At 40.9% G+C, this 18,438-nt stretch overlaps 1 protein-coding gene across 1 annotated transcript in view; it reads left to right on the top strand.

The window, feature by feature from the left end:
- grk6 (G protein-coupled receptor kinase 6) overlaps positions 1 to 18,438 on the top strand; it is a 35,860-nt gene that overhangs the window by 8,194 nt on the left and 9,228 nt on the right. The window contains exons 2-7 of the mRNA XM_046867945.1: positions 2,120 to 2,215; positions 13,518 to 13,630; positions 15,852 to 15,929; positions 17,393 to 17,493; positions 17,600 to 17,692; positions 18,135 to 18,198. Coding sequence (XP_046723901.1) covers positions 2,120 to 2,215; positions 13,518 to 13,630; positions 15,852 to 15,929; positions 17,393 to 17,493; positions 17,600 to 17,692; positions 18,135 to 18,198 — 545 coding nt within the window. The remainder of the gene's footprint in view (positions 1 to 2,119; positions 2,216 to 13,517; positions 13,631 to 15,851; positions 15,930 to 17,392; positions 17,494 to 17,599; positions 17,693 to 18,134; positions 18,199 to 18,438) is intronic.

Genomic DNA, 18,438 nt, shown 5'->3' with positions numbered 1-18,438 from the left:
TTCCACATGACACCTCATGCTAAAGACTTTCTGAGGATTTGAGAATTAGAATCGTTGCTCTCCTTAAAGATGGCGAGGCTGTAAGAAGATCAGTATGTCTCCAGACCTGAACCCTATTGAGCACCTGTGGGGATCCTCAAGCGGAAAGTGGAGAAGCTCCATGTTTCGAACATCCAGCAACTCCGTGATGTCATTATGGAGGAGTGGAAGAGGATCCCAGCAACAACCTGTGCAGCTCTGGTGAATTTCAGGCCCAGGAGGATTAAAGCAGTGCTACATAACACTGGTGCTCACACACAATATTCACACTTTGGACACAGTTTTGACATGTTCAGTAAGGGTGTACTCACTTCTGTTATTTAGACAATAACGTCTGTATCTTTGCTACACAAACTGCACACTGACTCCTCTAAATAGAGGTCAGGTAGTGATGTAAGTGAGAAGGTGAGGAGGTCTGGGGAGCAGAGGTGTTCAATAGGATTGGAGCTCTATAGCTGGAGATCTTTTACTCCAACTCATAGAAAGCAGATCTTCATGGAGCTGGTGTTGTGCACAGGGGTATATTGTCATGGTGGAACAGGTTTGGATCTCCTGGTGAAGGAAAAATCAAAGACGTCAGATACGATTGTGCTTGTTTTTTTTTTTTTTTTTTTTTTTTTTTTTAGGGAAGAACCACATGTGATTGGAAAAGTCAAGGGGTCTCAAAACCTTTCTCCATACAGCGTATAAGGTTTTTTTTGTCTTAATGTTTAACATACATGTTTCCTGCCCGGTTCACGTGGACGGTTTGTGTATATACTGTGTATATACCATGGCGTTAGGGAAAATGTCTGCAGGGTGTTTATTTTTCTAGAACAACTTCTCCTTATCTAAACATTAGTGCCATACGCTCTGCCCAGTTGCCTTCGTGTTCCTGGAAACATGTGAATTATTTATATGCAGTCAGTGCAGACGGTCGAATCACTTAAGCGCCCTCGCTCAGACCGATGCAGTTTCCGAATAGCGGCTAGCTACTCTTAACACGCGACTGAATTCAATTATAGAAAGAAGTGAATTAGAGTTAGAATTAGGATTTGATTTGAGTAGAGGTGTCTCGCAGAAAACACCTACCAGGTCCGCGGTCGATCTGTGAGTTCTCGGTTACAAAGTGAGATTTACATAAAGGGGTTGAACTTATACAATTTGTTTATTTAATTTTTAAAAATGTTTTTGCACCAAATGCAGCGACAATCTGTGCGTTCCTTTATTGAATTAGAGCGGTGATTCTTTTTTTTTTCTTTTTTTTCTTTTTTTTAACATTTATATATTTTAATTAATTGAAATTTTAATTATTTAAAAGTTTTTATTTGTATTTATTTTAATGCCTTTGCTTTTATTCCATTTTATTTTATTATTCTTAATTTCTATTAAATTTTTAATTATGTCACGTGTTTTAAAACCAAACGACTTGAAAGAAAAATTCTGACAATCTGTGTTTACAATCTTTTAATTGGAGAAGTGGATAATTTTTTGTTAAACCTTTTAATTAATTCATTGTTATTTTTGTTTAGTAAATTAATTTTAGTTAATTGATGCATTTCTTTAGTTATTTAATATACATTTTTATTATTTATTTATTTTAAAGAATTTTTGCTTCTATTTTATTTCATTTGAATTTAATATTCTTTATTTCCATTTCATTTAAATTAGTGGTATTTAATACATCTTTTTAAATGACACGACTTAAAAAAAAGAAATACAAATTAAAGCAATTTTTTTTTTACATTAAAGTACCTGTGATGTAACATCAGACAGGTCGTGATTTAAATGCTACATTCTTGAATAGATGTTTTAATTATCATTATTTATTTATGAACTTTTTTTATTCCGAGGTTTGTCAGACCCCTTCCACTGCTGCTATCGATATCCCACAAGGCCTCACTATATCGTTTCTACTTACAGTAATATACCGTAACTGGAAGTGCACATAGGCTGCAGTTTATTCGCACGAGCCTCACCTCTGAATTCAACCCCCCACTGTAATTTCTTTGAAATGCGATTTCTATTTCTAATCTAATATTCTTTTACAGCCTATATAGTTCCTGTGTCTAATTTGATCTTTGCTTTTCTCCTTTGCTAGGAGGGGGTGGAAACCGAAAAGGCAAGAGCAAGAAGTGGAAACAGATGCTTCAGTTTCCTCACATTAGCCTGTGTGAAGACCTGCGGCAAACAATAGGTAAAAACGTAACGAATGCTTTTATGATCATTATAAACCTCATAAAGATGATTCATGTCTTGTAATAAACGTTTTGTCAGAAAATCACACGTTAGTTTATTCAGGCTTTAAAAAAACTTTTTTGCACCTGTGGCGAGCAGAAAAGCATCTCAGGTTTGTAATTCTGTCAGGTTCTGGTGGCCATGTAGCCTCAGAGCTGCTTCTAGTAGTACGTATGCCTCAATGGTTTGGTACGTTAAGATTTTTTGAGCTCGGCCCGGTTGTAAGGAGTGGTTTTCTGAGGGTTAATATCAAGATTTTGGCATGTTGAGATGCTTTCCTGCACTGCATGATCGAAGAGTGGTTATTTGATTCGGTTCCTTTGGTCTTTTGAGAAACTATTCTCCTCAGGATGGTTGCACAGAGTGGTTATTTAATGGTTTACATCAAGGTTCTATTGTGTTGAGATGGTTTTCTACTCAGTATGGTTTTAAAGAGTGGTTTTTGTTGAGGAGATACCCCAAGAGTTTGTTGTGTAGAGATGGTTTCCTGCTCAGCGTGATTGTAAAGACTGTTTATTTCATGAGGTTCCTCAAAGATTTGGCATGTTGATATGCTTTTCTGCACTGCATGATCGAAGAGTGGTTATTTGATTGGGTTCTTTTGGACTTTTGAGAAACTATTCTCCTCAGGATGGTTGCACAGATTGGTTATTTAATTGGCTACTTCAAGCTTCTATCGTGTTGAGATGGTTTTCTACTCAGTATGGTTTTAAAGTGTTTATTTTTTTGAGGGGATACCCCAAGGGTTTGGTTTGTTGTGTAGAGATGCTTTCCTGCTTAGGGTTATTGTAAAGACTGTTTATTTCATGAGGTTCCTCAAAGATTTGGTGTGTTGAGATGCTTTTCTGTTCATCATGGTTGTAAAGGGGTTTTTTTTTCTCTAATTTTAGGGGTTACCTCAAGCTTCTGTTGTGTTGAGATGCTTTTCTTTCTTAGCACTGTTGAAAAGAGCGGTTATTTAAAGGTTCACCTCAAGCGTTTGATGTGTAAGAGAAGCATGTTAAGGTGATTTGTAGAGGTGTTACTGAACGGGTTGCCATAGACTTTCTGTCAGCACAAGCCAGTCAGTCCATTCTCCTGTGAATCTTCTCACCAAGTCTGATGAATTTCTGTAAAATTGGACGCATCCTGCATAAACATATTCATCTGATAGGATAATTAAGGCACCAGTCAGTGTATATAATCAGATGTTTGGTATATTAGTATTGATTCAAGTGATTTAATGTCCTGTTTTGCCATGGTGGGCTGTGTAAACCATGCACAATCTCTTTATCTCTTTCCGAGTTTGCAGCTTTTCATCATGCTCGGTTTTGCCTGACTCAGGAACCTTCTTTATGGCACGCAGACACGAGAAAACAATCTAAACCTGACCTGAAGAAGTTGTCTTTGGTGGAGGTTTAGTTGCACGAAAAGAGACTTCTGCGGTTTTCTAGTCGTTTCGCGCGACAACGGACGTGCTGTGATGTCATTCGGCACCTGAAAATCCACTTGAGTGTTTTTTCAGCGACTTTTCTTTCATTCTGCCATCAGTAGAGATGACAACCAATCAATCACTTGGTTCGATCTTGGGAGAGAATTTTTGATTGGATGTTAGAAGGGATATATAAGGGATATACATTTATATATTTGCCTAAGACTAAAATCTGGTGAATATTTGAGAACTGATACTTAAGGAAACGTTTCAGTCAAGCTACTGTATATATAAAAAAAAAAATTAAAAACGCTCCTCCTGCTGTGACTGCTCGAGTCGGAGAGGAAACTGTGGCAAGGCCAAAAAGAGGAAGTTGTGCACTGTTATTCGCTTTGCTGCTTGCAAGACATCGAGAGACGACTTTGCTTCTGCTTGCAGATCTCGGCTCGTGGAAAAAAAAAAACCCAAATATTTTGTACCAGATTTCAGTGGTTGTTTTTGAAGTTGATTCCATGAATGGACCATGATAGTGTTGCGCAAATACAATCGGCCTATTAGTTCTGAAAAGTACTGAAAGAAAAAAAGCATTAAGTAACGTTAAACTATCTTTGAATATGCTGAATTCTTCCTCGTGGTTTTGGCGTGTGTGATGCAGAACAGACATGTCCAGGGTCTTTATCGACCCTTAGAGGTCAAGAGCTCTTGATCTTGATAGAAGGGAGATCTCTGAGCAGTTTGCGAAAGAGGTTGTTGCGTTTTTCGCAATCATGTGCTCACACCATCACTTCCTGGCCGTTAACGTGTTTCTCTATGAATCAGAGAATGCAGGGGAAAAAAAGTCTGGAGTTCATTCAAGACGTGAATTTATAGAAACAGGCCACGACATGTGTGAATGCAGGACTGAGTATCATTGATTGGATGGCTGTTACTGCATGTTATTTTCTATTATGTGTTGAAGAATTTTTTTTTTTTTATGCACCATAGCTCACTGTATAAGCAAGAAGTTTGGACCTGAAATCGTCCGTGATGATGAGAAAATACCGTCACCTGACCTTTTTTTACAAACTCATCTTTCCAGGTTTTTGATGCTATGTTCAGTGTAACCTCCAGACCTACTGATGTGAAGATCTGCCACTGTAGTTCTGCCTCTTCTTCTAGTTGTAAATACTTTGACCAAATGCGGTTCTTCTTCAAACCGTTACGAAAGCGTTTGAATGTCTGCCTTATATTTTCTCACTGAGAGGAACCAAGAAGCCCAAACACAGTATCTGTGGATAAAGCGAGCTTAATGAAGGCAGGTTTGTTGGTGTAAAGGTTGGAGTGAAAAAACAACCTGACAACCCCAATCCCCTAAACACCTGAGGTTGACCGATTAATCGACACCGATAGTCCATTGCTGGAACTATCGGCTATCTGCAAAAATCTGTATGGATAGTTTTTCCGGCTTCCGGTCCGCTGTCATTACAAGAGCGGCCTCTAGAGGCCATTTACTGACTTGTGCGACTGTTTGCTGCATGGAGAGCACTATATATTAATAAATTTGTATTTATTGTTTATTAATTAATATATTCATATTTGCTTCCTTTAGTACATTTTCTATCAACTATCGGTTGATTAAATACTCCTCACATCTTTCAACATCAGTACCTGATCTCACTAATGCTCTTGTAACTGAATGAACAGTATTCATGAATGAACAGAGTTTAGTATATTAACTGCAAAAAAGAAGGATTTGGATGTTAAATATGAACATGTTGTGTCAAATAGATGTCCACGTGCCCATATAGTGTATACTTGTATAGATAATGTGGCAGAGATGTTCAGTGGACCAGGTTTGGAGAAATGATGGTAATTGCATCCATTGCAAACAAAACGCTCCATTTATTTTTATAACCAGCGACGATAACGCGGAGTTTGTTCGTTTTCAGCAGCCGGTCTAGTTTTTAGTGCCTAGAAAAGGTTTTTCAGCAATAAACCATGAATGGATGGATGGGTGGAATTGTGTTCAATTAGTCACACAATTTTATTGGATGCCTCCATTTTTTCACTTCAATCACTTCAACTGGGAGACCCAAACCTGTTCCCGCATGACAATGCCCTGTCCACAAAGCCAGCTCTATGACGATCTGCTTTCCATGGGTTGGAGTGAAAGATCTGCTATAGAGCTCTAAACCCTATTGAACACTTTTGGGATGAATGTGAACGCTGACTGCACCCACAGGCCTCCTCAACTTCTCATCTACATCACTACCTGTCTTTACTAATGGATAATTCTCCACAAATCTCCATAGAATCTAGTGGAACATCTTCCCAGAAAATGGAGGTTAACAGCAAATAGGACTAAAAGTTAACTTCTTTGTGTATGGATATAATGGAGAATTTTCCAGGAAATCACATCATGTGTTATAAAGTAAAACATATACAGCAAAAGGGAACTGTTTTTACTGTTGTTTTTCATGAGAAGAAGAGAATTCACCCTCCGGGGTTTAAAAAGACCCTATTAAAGATAAATCTCAATCATATGATTTCCTCAGAGTCGGATTCTATGTATAAATATAATTAGTAGATGTGGTTTAGATGTGTATCAGTCTCCCAAAAGTCTGCTTTCTCTCTTTCTCTCTCTCTCTCTCTCTCTCTCTCTCTCTCTCTCTCTCTCTCTCTCTCTCCAGACTACACCCTACAGAACAGAAATGTGTTCTTCAGAGTTTCATACGTAGACTTGCCTCGTGTCAGCTACACCCATGCAGCCGTTTAAGTATGTTGTCAAAGGAAGCAGGAAATGAAAACCCAAAGTGTGTCACTTGTTCGTTTTTGTTCGCAGTAGCACGATCAGTAGGAAGATTCGTTTCCTGTTACGTCTTACGCCGGAGCGTTGTCCGATTCTCTATTCCGATTGGTCGGATTACGTTCGAATACATAGAAGTTTGTTATCGTAAAAAGCTGCATTTTGGCGTCTTTTAGAGAGAAAGAAAAATGGAGGAAATGGCATAAATGAGAACAGGAACGATTTATAAATCGTGAAAAATCTCACGTTCTTTCGTTAGCATAAAAATGTTGTAGACTAGTTCTTGGCTGAGGTTTAAATGTATATACGTTTCAAACGCGCCCTGGATGTAATGCTGTAATCCAATAATAAACACAGAATAATCCAATCTAGATCCAATCCAATCTGTGTTTGACTTCGCTGCATCCTGGATTATTTTACTCCTTTCCCAGCAAACGCACAGCGTGTTACTGAAAACTGACTGATCTCGAATAACTGTGTAATAACGCAGCATTTGATGTAACTCGGAATTGGGAAACCCAAACTTGGACTTACTCATTTTCGAGTTTGACTCCTCCGTGAAATTTTTTTTTTTCTCCCCCCAATTTTTTTTCTAGCTATAAACTCAAACATTATAGAGATTGAGGCTGCTGACCCAATACAGTTCAGTCAGAGTTGTAGATTTAACCAACTGATGTATGAAAATACGACTTGTGAAGTGGTGATTTATTTCCTGTTGTCGTCGTTGACACAAAGTCATGTGCGTTCCGGGCTTCAGTCAATAGTTTTATCGTGGTTGGATGTCAGGAAATACGGGTTGTGAATTAAAGTCACACACTATATGAGTTAAAAATCTTACATTTTCCATATAAATTTAAGTGGGAATTCCAAGTTTGAATTTTTTTTTGTTTTGTTTTTTTTTGTTTTTTCACAGTCTACTGTGACATCGGAATTGGGAAGTTTGTAGCTTTGGAATGATGTTAATTATGTAGGAATTTTCCCCCGATGTTTTTGAAGTTTCTTTTTACCTACTTGGATGTCAGGAATTACAATTTACGACTTTGAGTATGTGTGTTAAAAAATTCTTTAAGTGGGAATTCCAAGTTGTGAAGTTGTTTTCTTAGGTTTTCCCATTTTAGAGCATTCCAAGCTCTCTTTGTACTCACTATATTCTTCGAAGTTGTAAGCTGTAACTTGGAATCAAGTCGATTATTACAATTTCTTGCTCCCGAGTTTCCCCGAGTCTTCATTTCTGAACCGAGGAGTCTCTCGTTAAACGTCAGGAAATTACGATTTACGACTTTGATTCCAGCACGGCGACAGGTCTCGGGTTAAAACCACGAGTAAAATCGGTTCCATCGGACGCTTTAATATAATAAAACATGTGCCTCTGCATTTAAATTCCAGTCCCGTGTCATTCGTTTCTCCACAATCGGCACTTTGTTACAGGAGCGTAGAGTCTGGATTCTTGGCACTTTGGCATCTCCAATATGTCAAACTTTTCCTTCTGGATAAGAGTGACTGTAATTACTCCAACTAGGACGCCTCTAGGACGGCTTCTATCGCGTCCTGAAGGAACCAAGGCTGCAACGTGATGCCTTTTTCCTTTCGTTCAGCATCAAAACAACCTATAAATAAAATTCCATAGCGGTTCTATCTGACGGTTCTTAATAAAAGTGTTATTTGTCGTCAATGTCTTGATTGTTCAGTAAAACAGAACTTCAGTTCTATGATTCAGAACGGAGCGATCTGGATAAAGTGTTCTTCCTGTCTTACAGTGTGTGGCATAACACGAGGAAATTCCTGATAAGTTTTGTGTAATAAATGGACCTGGTCAGCAATTTTGCCCATTAATGGATTTTCCTTTGTCCTGTTTACGCAGACACATTTCCTCCTTCTTCTGCGCCTTTACTGCTGTAAATTAAAGATTAACCTTCAAGGGGAACAAAAAGTCAAAGGAACCTCACTTACATTTAATATAAATGAACTCTCTGCTCGATTAGATATTATTTCTAATAGATGAATAGAAATGTGAATGGAGTTCTGGGAACTGTTTTAAGCTCTTTGAGAACATGCTCTCAATATCAAAGGAACAAGGAGAACCATGAGGATTCCAATTACATACAGACAAAAACCCAACATAAATCCAGCTGAAATCCTGAGCCCCAGACCTCTAAGAATCTCTACAAAAACACTCCAGAAAATGACGAAAAGAAAATCACAATTTTATTTGTTCGTTTGTAGTCTCTAAACCAAAACATGTAAAAAAGAAAAAAAACAACAACAAACAAACAAAACAAAAAACGAAATATTAGGCAATTCTTGTGACATGGAAACTGTCGCACTGCTCCACACGTTTCTGCCTTTTTTTTTTTTTTTTTGCTGCTAAATGTGGAAGCTGAAAGTTTCCGGATTTGCCAATCGTTATTCTTGCAAAAGTGATGCAGAAATACAGATTATAGGGTTCACCCCCTCAAAGACTGATCAAATACCGCTTTAGTCATCGCTGTCGTTTCGATATCCTGCTTTTTAAAGAAAGCAGATCTTCATGGTGCCACGGAACATTTTTGCGGAAGAACCAAATATGGCTGGGTGTCCCAATACTTTTGCCGACAATCTTCTATCGTTTTTTACGTATAATGTGAGCGATTTTTCCGTTTGTTTTTCTGTTTATTTGTTCGTTCTTTCGTTCCCACACATCCGTTACTCCGTCGTGTCTCCTCGTTCTTGAGCGCAGTCACGTCTTCGCACAGCCACGAACATGGATAACTGCTGACCTTTCAGCATCCGATATGAACAGATTAAATTTCCGCTCGTTGAGCCATAATAGGCCCTGGGCTTCCACATGAGGGCCCCGAGGGGCCTCCGGTCAATGTGGCTGTTGTACACACGGACTGTTAATGAGCCTCCGATTTGTCTTCATGACATTTTTTTTGCCCCTCGCTCCAGATTTGCTCTTATCGCCGAGACAGGAGGACGAGGAGACACTGAGCAAATCAGGACACGATTTCAGTTGGATTATTGTTTAAATGCAAAATTTTTTGTAATGAATTATTATATATTTTACAGAGAAATCTGACGCCAAAGTTTCGGATTTGCTCGTCGGTATCTGCTTTTTAACACGAGAAATCTCACATCCTTGATGTTTTTGACGTCTGAGCAAAAAAAGAAACGTGCACCTGTAGATGTTCTGATGTTCTGGTTGAGCAGGAAGCGCTGAAGAGCTTTCAACATATTTATGCAGCGCTGCTATCAATACCATCCTCCCACACACGGCCGCTCGAGCTGATGTGGGTCTTCACACGTTCCCCGTTCGCCTCGAAAACCTGGAACCTTTCACCTTTCAACCACGTTCACCTCCGGGCTCTGATTCCCTGTGTTCCTCTCTCTCTCTCTCTCTCTCTCTCTCTCTCTCTCTCTCTCTCTCTCTCTCTCGCTGCCAGCGTGGCTCCGAGCTCAGTGTCGAATAGAACTGATTGAGCTGCAGGTGCTCGTGTTCAGGGTCATACATAAATAACGCTAGTGTTCGTAAACACACAGCCGTCCAGCTTGGAGATGGATGTTGATGTTGGTGTTTTTTCCTCACATTCGTTTTTTGGTCCTTTGGAGTCTTGTAATGGTCTTGTCTCACTGAGGTTCATTTTACAGGCAGAGAGAGAGAGGAAGAGAGAAAGAGAGAGAGAGGGGAAGAGAAAAGAGAGGGCTATTGATTTTTACTTGCTGCAATGATATTTACACATTTGCTTAGAGAAGCTGCAATATATATACTGTATACACCAGCTTAACGTGTGTCTGTGTGCATCTGTGTCCGTGTCTCTACATGTGTCTACATGTGTCTACGTGTCTCTGCGTGTGTCTGTGCGTCTATGTGTGTCTGTGTCTATGTGTGTTTGCTTTTGTCTGTGTGTCTTTGCTTGTGGCTACGTGTGTTTGCTTGTCTGTGTGTGTTTGCTTGTCTGTGTGTGTTTGCTTATGTCTGTGTGTTTGCTTGTCTGTGTGTTTGTTTGTGTCTGCGTGTGTTTGCTTGTGTCTGCGTGTGTTTGCTTGTGTCTGTGTGTCTGCATGTGTCTGTGTGTCTGCGTGTGATTGCTTGTGTCTGTGTGTGTTTGCTTGTCTGTGTGTTTGCTTGTGTCTGTGTGTGGCTACGTGTGTTTGCTTGTCTGTGTGTTTGCTTGTGTCTGTGTGTCTGCATGTGTCTGCGTGTGATTACTTGTGTCTGTGTGTGTTTGCTTGTGTCTGTGTGTTTACTTGTGTCTGTGTGTGTTTGCTTGTGTCTGTGTGTTTGTTTGTGTCTGTGTGTTTGCTTGTGTCTGTGTGTCTACGTGTAGCTACGTGTGTTTACTTGTCTGTGTGTTTACTTGTGTCTGTGTGTCTGCATGTGTCTGTGTGTCTGCGTGTGATTGCTTGTGTCTGTGTGTGTTTACTTGTGTCTGTGTGTTTGCTTGTGTCTGTGTTTGCTTGTGTCTGTGTGTCTGCGTGTGATTGCTTGTGTCTGTGTGTGTTTACTTGTGTCTGTGTGTTTGCTTGTGTCTGTGTGTGGCTACGTGAGTTTACTTGTCTGTGTGTGTTTACTTGTGTCTGTGTTTGCTTGTGTCTCGTGTGTTTACTTGTGTCTGTGTGTCTGTGTGTGTGTTTACTTGTGTCTGTGTGTCTGTGTGTGTTTGCTTGTTTGTGTGTGTCTACGTGTAGCTACGTGTGTTTGCTTGTGTCTGTGTGTTTGCTTGTCTTTGTGTGTCTACGTGTGTTTGCTTGTGTCTACGTGTGTTTGCTTGTGGCTGTGTGTGTTTGCTTGTGTCTGTGTGTCTGTGTGTGTTTGCTTGTTTGTGTGTGTCTGCGTGTGGCTACGTGTGTTTGCTTGTGTCTGTGTGTCTGCATGTGTCTGTGTGTACTTGTTTGCGTGTCTGTGTGTGTCTAAATGTGGCCACATTTGTTTGCTTGTGTATGTTTTTATTTCATGCATATTTATGTTTTCAGCACCACCCATATTTATGTTTAATCATATTACACGGTTTACATGCTGTTCTGCACCTTTTGATTGCTGCTCTTGCTGTTTTTGCACATCATTGTGTTTATGTTTACAAGTACACTCTTGTACACAGTTCCCGCTTTTGCACTTTTTGTACTGTATAACATATACAGGGAGTGCAGAATTATTAGGCAAGTTGTATTTTTGAGGATTAATTTTATTTGAGGATTTAATTTGAACAACAACCATGTTCTCAATGAACACAAAAAACTCATTAATATCAAAGCTGAATATTTTTGGAAGTAGTTTTTAGTTTTAGCTATTTTAGGGGGATATCTGTGTGTGCAGGTGACTATTACTGTGCATAATTATTAGGCAACAACAAAAACAAATTCATACCCATTTCAATTATTTATTTTTACCAGTGAAACCAATATAACATCTCAACATTCACAAATATACATTTCTGACATTCAAAAACCAAACAAAAACAAATCAGTGACCAATATAGCCACCTTTCTTTGCAAGGACACTCAAAAGCCTGCCATCCATGGATTCTGTCAGTGTTTTGATCTGTTCACCATCAACATTGCGTGCAGCAGCAACCACAGCCTCCCAGACACTGTTCAGAGAGGTGTACTGTTTTCCTCCTTGTAAATCGCACATTTGATGATGGACCACAGGTTCTCAATGGGGTTCAGATCAGGTGAACAAGGAGGCCATATCATTAGATTTTCTTCTTTTATACCCTTTCTTGCCAGCCACGCTGTGGAGTACTTGGGCGTGTGTGATGGAGCATTGTCCTGCATGAAAATCATGTTTTTCTTGAAGGATGCAGACTTCTTCCTGTACCACTGCTTGAAGAAGGTGTCTTCCAGAAACTGGCAGTAGGACTGGGAGTTCAGCTTGACTCCATCCTCAACCCGAAAAGGCCCCACAAGCTCATCTTTGATGATACCAGCCCAAACCAGTACTCCACCTCCACCTTGCTGGCGTCTGAGTCGGACTGGAGCTCTCTGCCCTTTACCAATCCAGCCACGGGCCCATCCATCTGGCCCATCAAGACTCACTCTCATTTCATCAGTCCATAAAACCTTAGAAAAATCAGTCTTGAGATATTTCTTGGCCCAGTCTTGACGTTTCAGCTTGTGTGTCTTGTTCAGTGGTGGTCGACTTTCTGCCTTTCTTACCTTGGCCATGTCTCTGAGTATTGCACACCTTGTGCTTTTGGGCACTCCAGTGATGTTGCAGCTCTGAAATATGGCCAAACTGGTGGCAAGTGGCATCTTGGCAGCTGCACGCTTGACTTTTCTCAGTTCACGGGCAGTTATTTTGCGCCTTGGTTTTTCCACACGCTTCTTGCGACCCTGTCGACTATTTTGAATGAAACGCTTGATTGTTCGATGATCACGCTTCAGAAGCTTGGCTATTTTAAGACTGCTGCATCCCTCTGCAATATATCTCACTATTTTGAGACTTTTCTGAGCCTGTCAAGTCCTTCTTTTGACCCATTTAGCCAAAGGAAAGGAAGTTGCCTAATAATTATGCACACCTGATATAGGGTGTTGATGTCATTAGACCACACCCCTTCTCATTACAGAGATGCACATCACCTAATATGCTTAATTGGTAGTAGGCTTTCCAGCCTATACAGCTTGGAGTAAGACAACATGCATAACGAGGATGATGTGGTCAAAATACTCATTTGCCTAATAATTCTGCACTCCCTGTACAGTTTGTTTATTGGTCGGCGCTGTTTTGTGAATTTGTCCTACACTGTCTTGTGTTGTCTGTCTGCACTGTTTGCACTCGGTTGCACACGATGCACAGTGACAAGGACACTTACTTTAGTCCTTAACTCTGTGTCCTGTTGTGTAGCTCCAGGGTTTTGAAGAAATTTGTCTCATTTCACTGTGTACTGCGTCCACTATATATGGTTAAAATGACAATAAAAGATTCTTTACTTGACGAGCGTCTGTGTGTGTGTGTGTGTGTGTGTGTGTGTCTACATGTCTGCGTCTCTACATGTGTCTGCATGTTTCCACGTGTGTCCATGTACTAAATCCTCTGCCTGTTCAACACACTTTCTCACCGTTTCCCATCACGTGTCACTTCCACAGAAAAAGACTACACCAGTCTGTGCGAGAGGCAGCCGATTGGACGCACGCTGTTCCGGCAGTTCTGCGACACCAGACCGGAGCTGAGGCGCTGCGTGAAGTTCCTGGATGCCGTGGTAAGACCATAACTGCCCGGGGGTCTTTATTTTGGTCAGTGTTTCTTCCCATGAAGGCTTTAATCATCCAAATTGGTCAAATGTGACTGTTTTAAACAAATCGCAGTCTTCCTGTGCCTCATTACAAAACTTTCCGTAAACACGAGCACACATCCGTGTGAGTCCACGTCACGGTCGCCATGGTGATCGTGTAACGTTACGCACAAAACTGTTTCTACCCTAAACAGCGAAGCTCTGGAGGATGTCATGATTGCGAAAGAAGTCATCATCTAGAGTCACTCTGCCGTAGCAGCATTACTGTGTACATGCACTATATTGACAAAAGTATTGGGACACCTGACTTTTTATGTTGTTCGTCTGCAAACGTTTACCAAAAAAATCGCTCAAGGACGTCTTTAGATGCAGCATGAAAGTATTCCTTCACTTGAACTTGGAGACCCAAACTTGTTCTAGCATGACGATGCTCCTGTGCACGAAGCCAGCCTCCATAAAGATCTGCTTTACATGGGTTGGATGATGTGGAAGATCTCCTGCTATAGAGCTCGGACCCTGTTGACACATTTGGAATGAATGTGGATGCTGACTGCACCCCAGGCCTCCTCACCTTCTCACCTACATCAGTACCTGCCTTTACTAACACACTTGTGGTGTGAATGAATCTCCATAAAATCTCCACAAAATCTACTGGAACATCTTCCCATTATGTGTGTTCATCAGCCACAAGTGTGTTAGTAAAGGCAGGTACTGATGTAGGTGAGGAGACCTGGGGTGCAGTCAGCGTTCACATTCATCCCAAAGGTGTTCAGTAGGGATGAGATCAGAGCTCTATAGCAGCAAGATCTTCCTCTCCAAAGCATGTAAACCAGATCTTCATGGAGCTCACTTTGTGCACAGGGGCATCGCCATGCTGGAACAGGTTTGGGTTTCCAAGTTCAAGTGAATGCACCATTTTATTATAGCGCCATCTAAAGACGTCCTGTACAATTGAGTGCCTTCAGATTTGTGGTAACAGTTTGGAGAAGAACCACATAGAGCAGGAAAAGGTCAGGTGACCCAATACTTTTTGGAAATATAAGATGCTATGATGTTTAGCCATTTTTAAAGAAGCATCTCAATCATTTTCCTCACATTCTCTGATCACTAGGAGGGAACTAGCTGAAGTGATTAGCTGACTGGAAAACTCCAAAAACAATTTCCTTGTAAGTTTTTCAGGACACAGTAGTTTTCCAAAGAATCTAAGCATCGAAGGGATTTACTTTTGCTTTTTTTCAAACTCCAAAATAAACAGTGACCTCGAAAGGCCTAAGCAATAACACATTTGAGGCCGTGCTGTTACAGGAACAAACCTCGGAGAGACATCACCCTAGCTCAGAGCGGATCCTGAACATCAACACGTGAACTTTTCTTTTTTCTAGAACAAACTCGTGTTCGTTTACACAAGGCGTCTTCAGCGTCGAAGCTTTGTGATGGCGTAAAGTAAAGTTCATTCATAAATAAAAGTGAAATTCGTTGCCAAAAAAACGGCGTGGTTTTGAGACTTTGTGCTAATCCCCCTCACGCCAGCTGTATTTTTCTACACCGCCACATCCTGAAGGGTGTTATCGTCACTCTGTGGAGCCCCAAGCAAGAGCTGAAACTCGTCTGGACCTTCTGAGCTGCAATCATCATCATCATCATCATCATCATCTGTCTGCTAGCTTCCAACACACAAACACAAACCCCTGTGTTAGCGAGGATGGTAAACCTGTTGAGATCTATTCAGAGTCTGAACCATAGTCTGCTCTCTGGAAGTCCTGTAGATGTGCTTGAGCTTCAGGTACATTTCTTTTTTGGGGAAAAAGATCGGATCTTTGTTGTGGTCGAGTCTGTACATGGTTCTTGTTTGTAGTCGACGGGTGAGGAAGTCGTAACGCCACGTAGCTATTTGGTGCAGGAATTTCAACCACAAGAAGGCGACGAAGTGACGGTGGATAACATGAAGAAAAAAACAGAAATGACGTTTTTACGATGCCAAGAAGTGCTTATTCCTTATCTCATTCATACAACTGAGCAGCTATGGGGTAAGGGCCTTGCTCAGGGGCCCGGGAATGGCCGCATGGTGTAGATGGGATTCGAACTTATAACCACTAAGCTAGACAGCTCTTTCCTTTTTAACAATTTCTAATATATATAGTATTCCTTAACTGTAAAATATACATATTTCTTTTTATTTCATTTGTAGGCGGAGTATGAAGTTACCCCAGACGAAAAGAGGAAGGTGTGCGGACAGGAGCTCCTCGAAAAGTATTTAAATCCAAAGGTATGAACATACAGGGGGTCACTTTATTGAATGTATGTGAGGATAAAACCTTCACAAAGATGGAAATATCGAACACTTTATATATACACACACACACACACACACACACACACACACACACACACACACACTGCCCTCATGCTCCCTGAACTACTCTTTCACATTTTGAGCCTGGTGAATCCTGGAGTTATCATCTTGGAATCTGCTCGTGCCATCAGAGAAGAATAAATCCATTGATGGAGTAACCTGGTCATTCAGTATATTCAGATAGTCACCTGATCTTCTTCTTTTGGCACATAACGTAGCTGAACCGAGACCTGACCTACAGCAGCGACCCCAGATTACAGCACTGCCCCCACCGGCTTGTACAGTAGGCACTAGGCATGATGGGCGCATCAGTTCCTCCACCTCTCTTCTTACCCTGATGCGCCCATCACTCTGGAACAGGGTCAATCTGGACTCATCAGACCACATGACTTTCTTTTATTGCTCCAATTTTTATGCTCCCTAGCAAACTGATGCCTTTTTGCCTGATTAGCTTCACTGATAAGTGGTTTTCTTAAGGCTACACACCATTTCCATCCCAATCCCTTCAGTTCTCTGCACATTGTGCTTGTGGAAATGCTCTTCTTACTACAGTTTTCACCAAACGTTCAAGTGATCGACGATCGCGTTCATTTACGATTTTTTCCCGCCCACATTTCTTCCTCGAAGATGTTGGTTCCCCACTGTCTTTTCAGTTTTTAATAACGCGTTGGACATTTCTTCACCCAGTTTTAGTCGTTTCAGCAATCTCCTTAGATGTTTCCTCATAATTTGACCCTCCTGAAAGAGATTAACATCTTTTTCACTACCACAGGACATGTTTTCCGACATGGTTGTTTAAGAAATGAGAAGCTGCTCACTGTATCAGTTAGGGTTCAATAACTTGTTGCCAGCTGAAACAAAATCCCCCATACAGTAATCATCCAATAGGAGGCTCTTAACTTATTTGCTTAGTTAAATCCACGTGGTGACTCTATTTTTGGATGGGCAGGGTGTATATATATATATTTACTGTTACAATAACGTCCACTCTTCTGGGAAGATGTTTCACTAGATTTTGTGGAGATTTTCTGGAGATTTATTCATCCACATGGGTGTCAGTAAAGTCAGGTTCTGATGTAGATGAGAAGGTGAGGAGGCCTTTGGTGCAGTCAGCGTTCACGTTCATCCCAAAAGTGTTTAAAATGGTTGGAGATCAATAGCAGGAGATCTCCAACCCATGGAAAGAATCCATAGACGTCCTATTCAATCACCTTTCTCCAACTTTGTGGTAATAGTTTGGGGGTGGGGTCCAAATCGAGTCGAGTGTCCAAATACTTTTGCCTTTATTGTGTAGATTGACTTTTGGCTGAGGAAAAACTGCTGTGTGTGTGTGTGTGTGTGTGTGTGTGTGTGTGTGTGTGTGTGTGTGTACGCAGTCAGAGGACTACGTCCCCGAGGTGGTGGAGGAGATGGTGTCCAAATGCGGCGAGCGTCTGGAGCAGGATGCGTGTAAAGAGCTTTTCATGGAGTGCACCAAGTGAGTCTCCGTCACACGACTTCCCAAAAAAAAAGTAAAAAAGTGGTTTTCGAGACCTGTAGTAAATATTTCTTCATTATGTGTGTGTTCCTCGTGCATGCTGTAGACTGATCCATGACTACCTGAGCGTGGCCCCTTTCGCAGACTACCTCGACAGCATCTTCTTCAACCGCTTCATCCAGTGGAAATGGCTGGAGAGGTACAGCACGGCCATTTCCTCTTCCTCTCCTTGTTCATCTCTCGCTAGTTAGAAGATCCTTTCATTCATTTCACAGGAGTTTGAATTTAAATGACGTCGAGCTCCTCGTTATGTTCGACCCCCTTTGTGGTACAAAGATTTTATTTATTTATTTACTGATCCGGTGCTTATGAAATCCAGATGTGAACCCTGCCAGACCCTGGTGTTTATTTGCATCTGTTTCTTTTCATGCTAAAAGAAATCTTCAGGCTGAGGCTTAAAAGTGTGAACAGGAAATCCAGGCTGAAGTAACAGGGGGAAAAAAACACAAAAAAAAAAAAAACAAGAAGGAAATGAGTTTGATAAAAGTGAAGGGTTTACTGAAGTACATTTTTTTTTGAAGGTTATGATCGTTGAACGACAGCTGTTGTGTTTTTGATTTTGTTTTTTTTCTCTGCAACAGGCAACCGGTTACAAAAAACACATTCCGTCAGTACAGGGTATTGGGAAAGGGCGGCTTTGGTGAGGTGAGTTTCACTTCTGTTTTTTTACCTGTGTGTGTGTGTGTGTGTGTGTGTGTGTGTGTGTGTGTGTGTGTGTGTGTGTGTGTCTCCCTCCAAAAGTTTGTGGACACCTAACTATAAGATTTTCAAATTCCGCATTAAGTCCCTACTTCCTGTTACAATGAGCTCCATTCTTCCCAGATGATCCACTAGATTGACATTTCATTCAGCCACAAGGACACTTGTTAGTAAAGTCAGGTACTG

The sequence above is a fragment of the Silurus meridionalis genome, chromosome 15 (genome assembly GCF_014805685.1).
Source record: "Silurus meridionalis isolate SWU-2019-XX chromosome 15, ASM1480568v1, whole genome shotgun sequence".
Classification (NCBI taxonomy): Eukaryota; Metazoa; Chordata; class Actinopteri; order Siluriformes; family Siluridae; genus Silurus; species Silurus meridionalis.
This window is presented reverse-complemented; position numbering and strand designations above follow the sequence as displayed.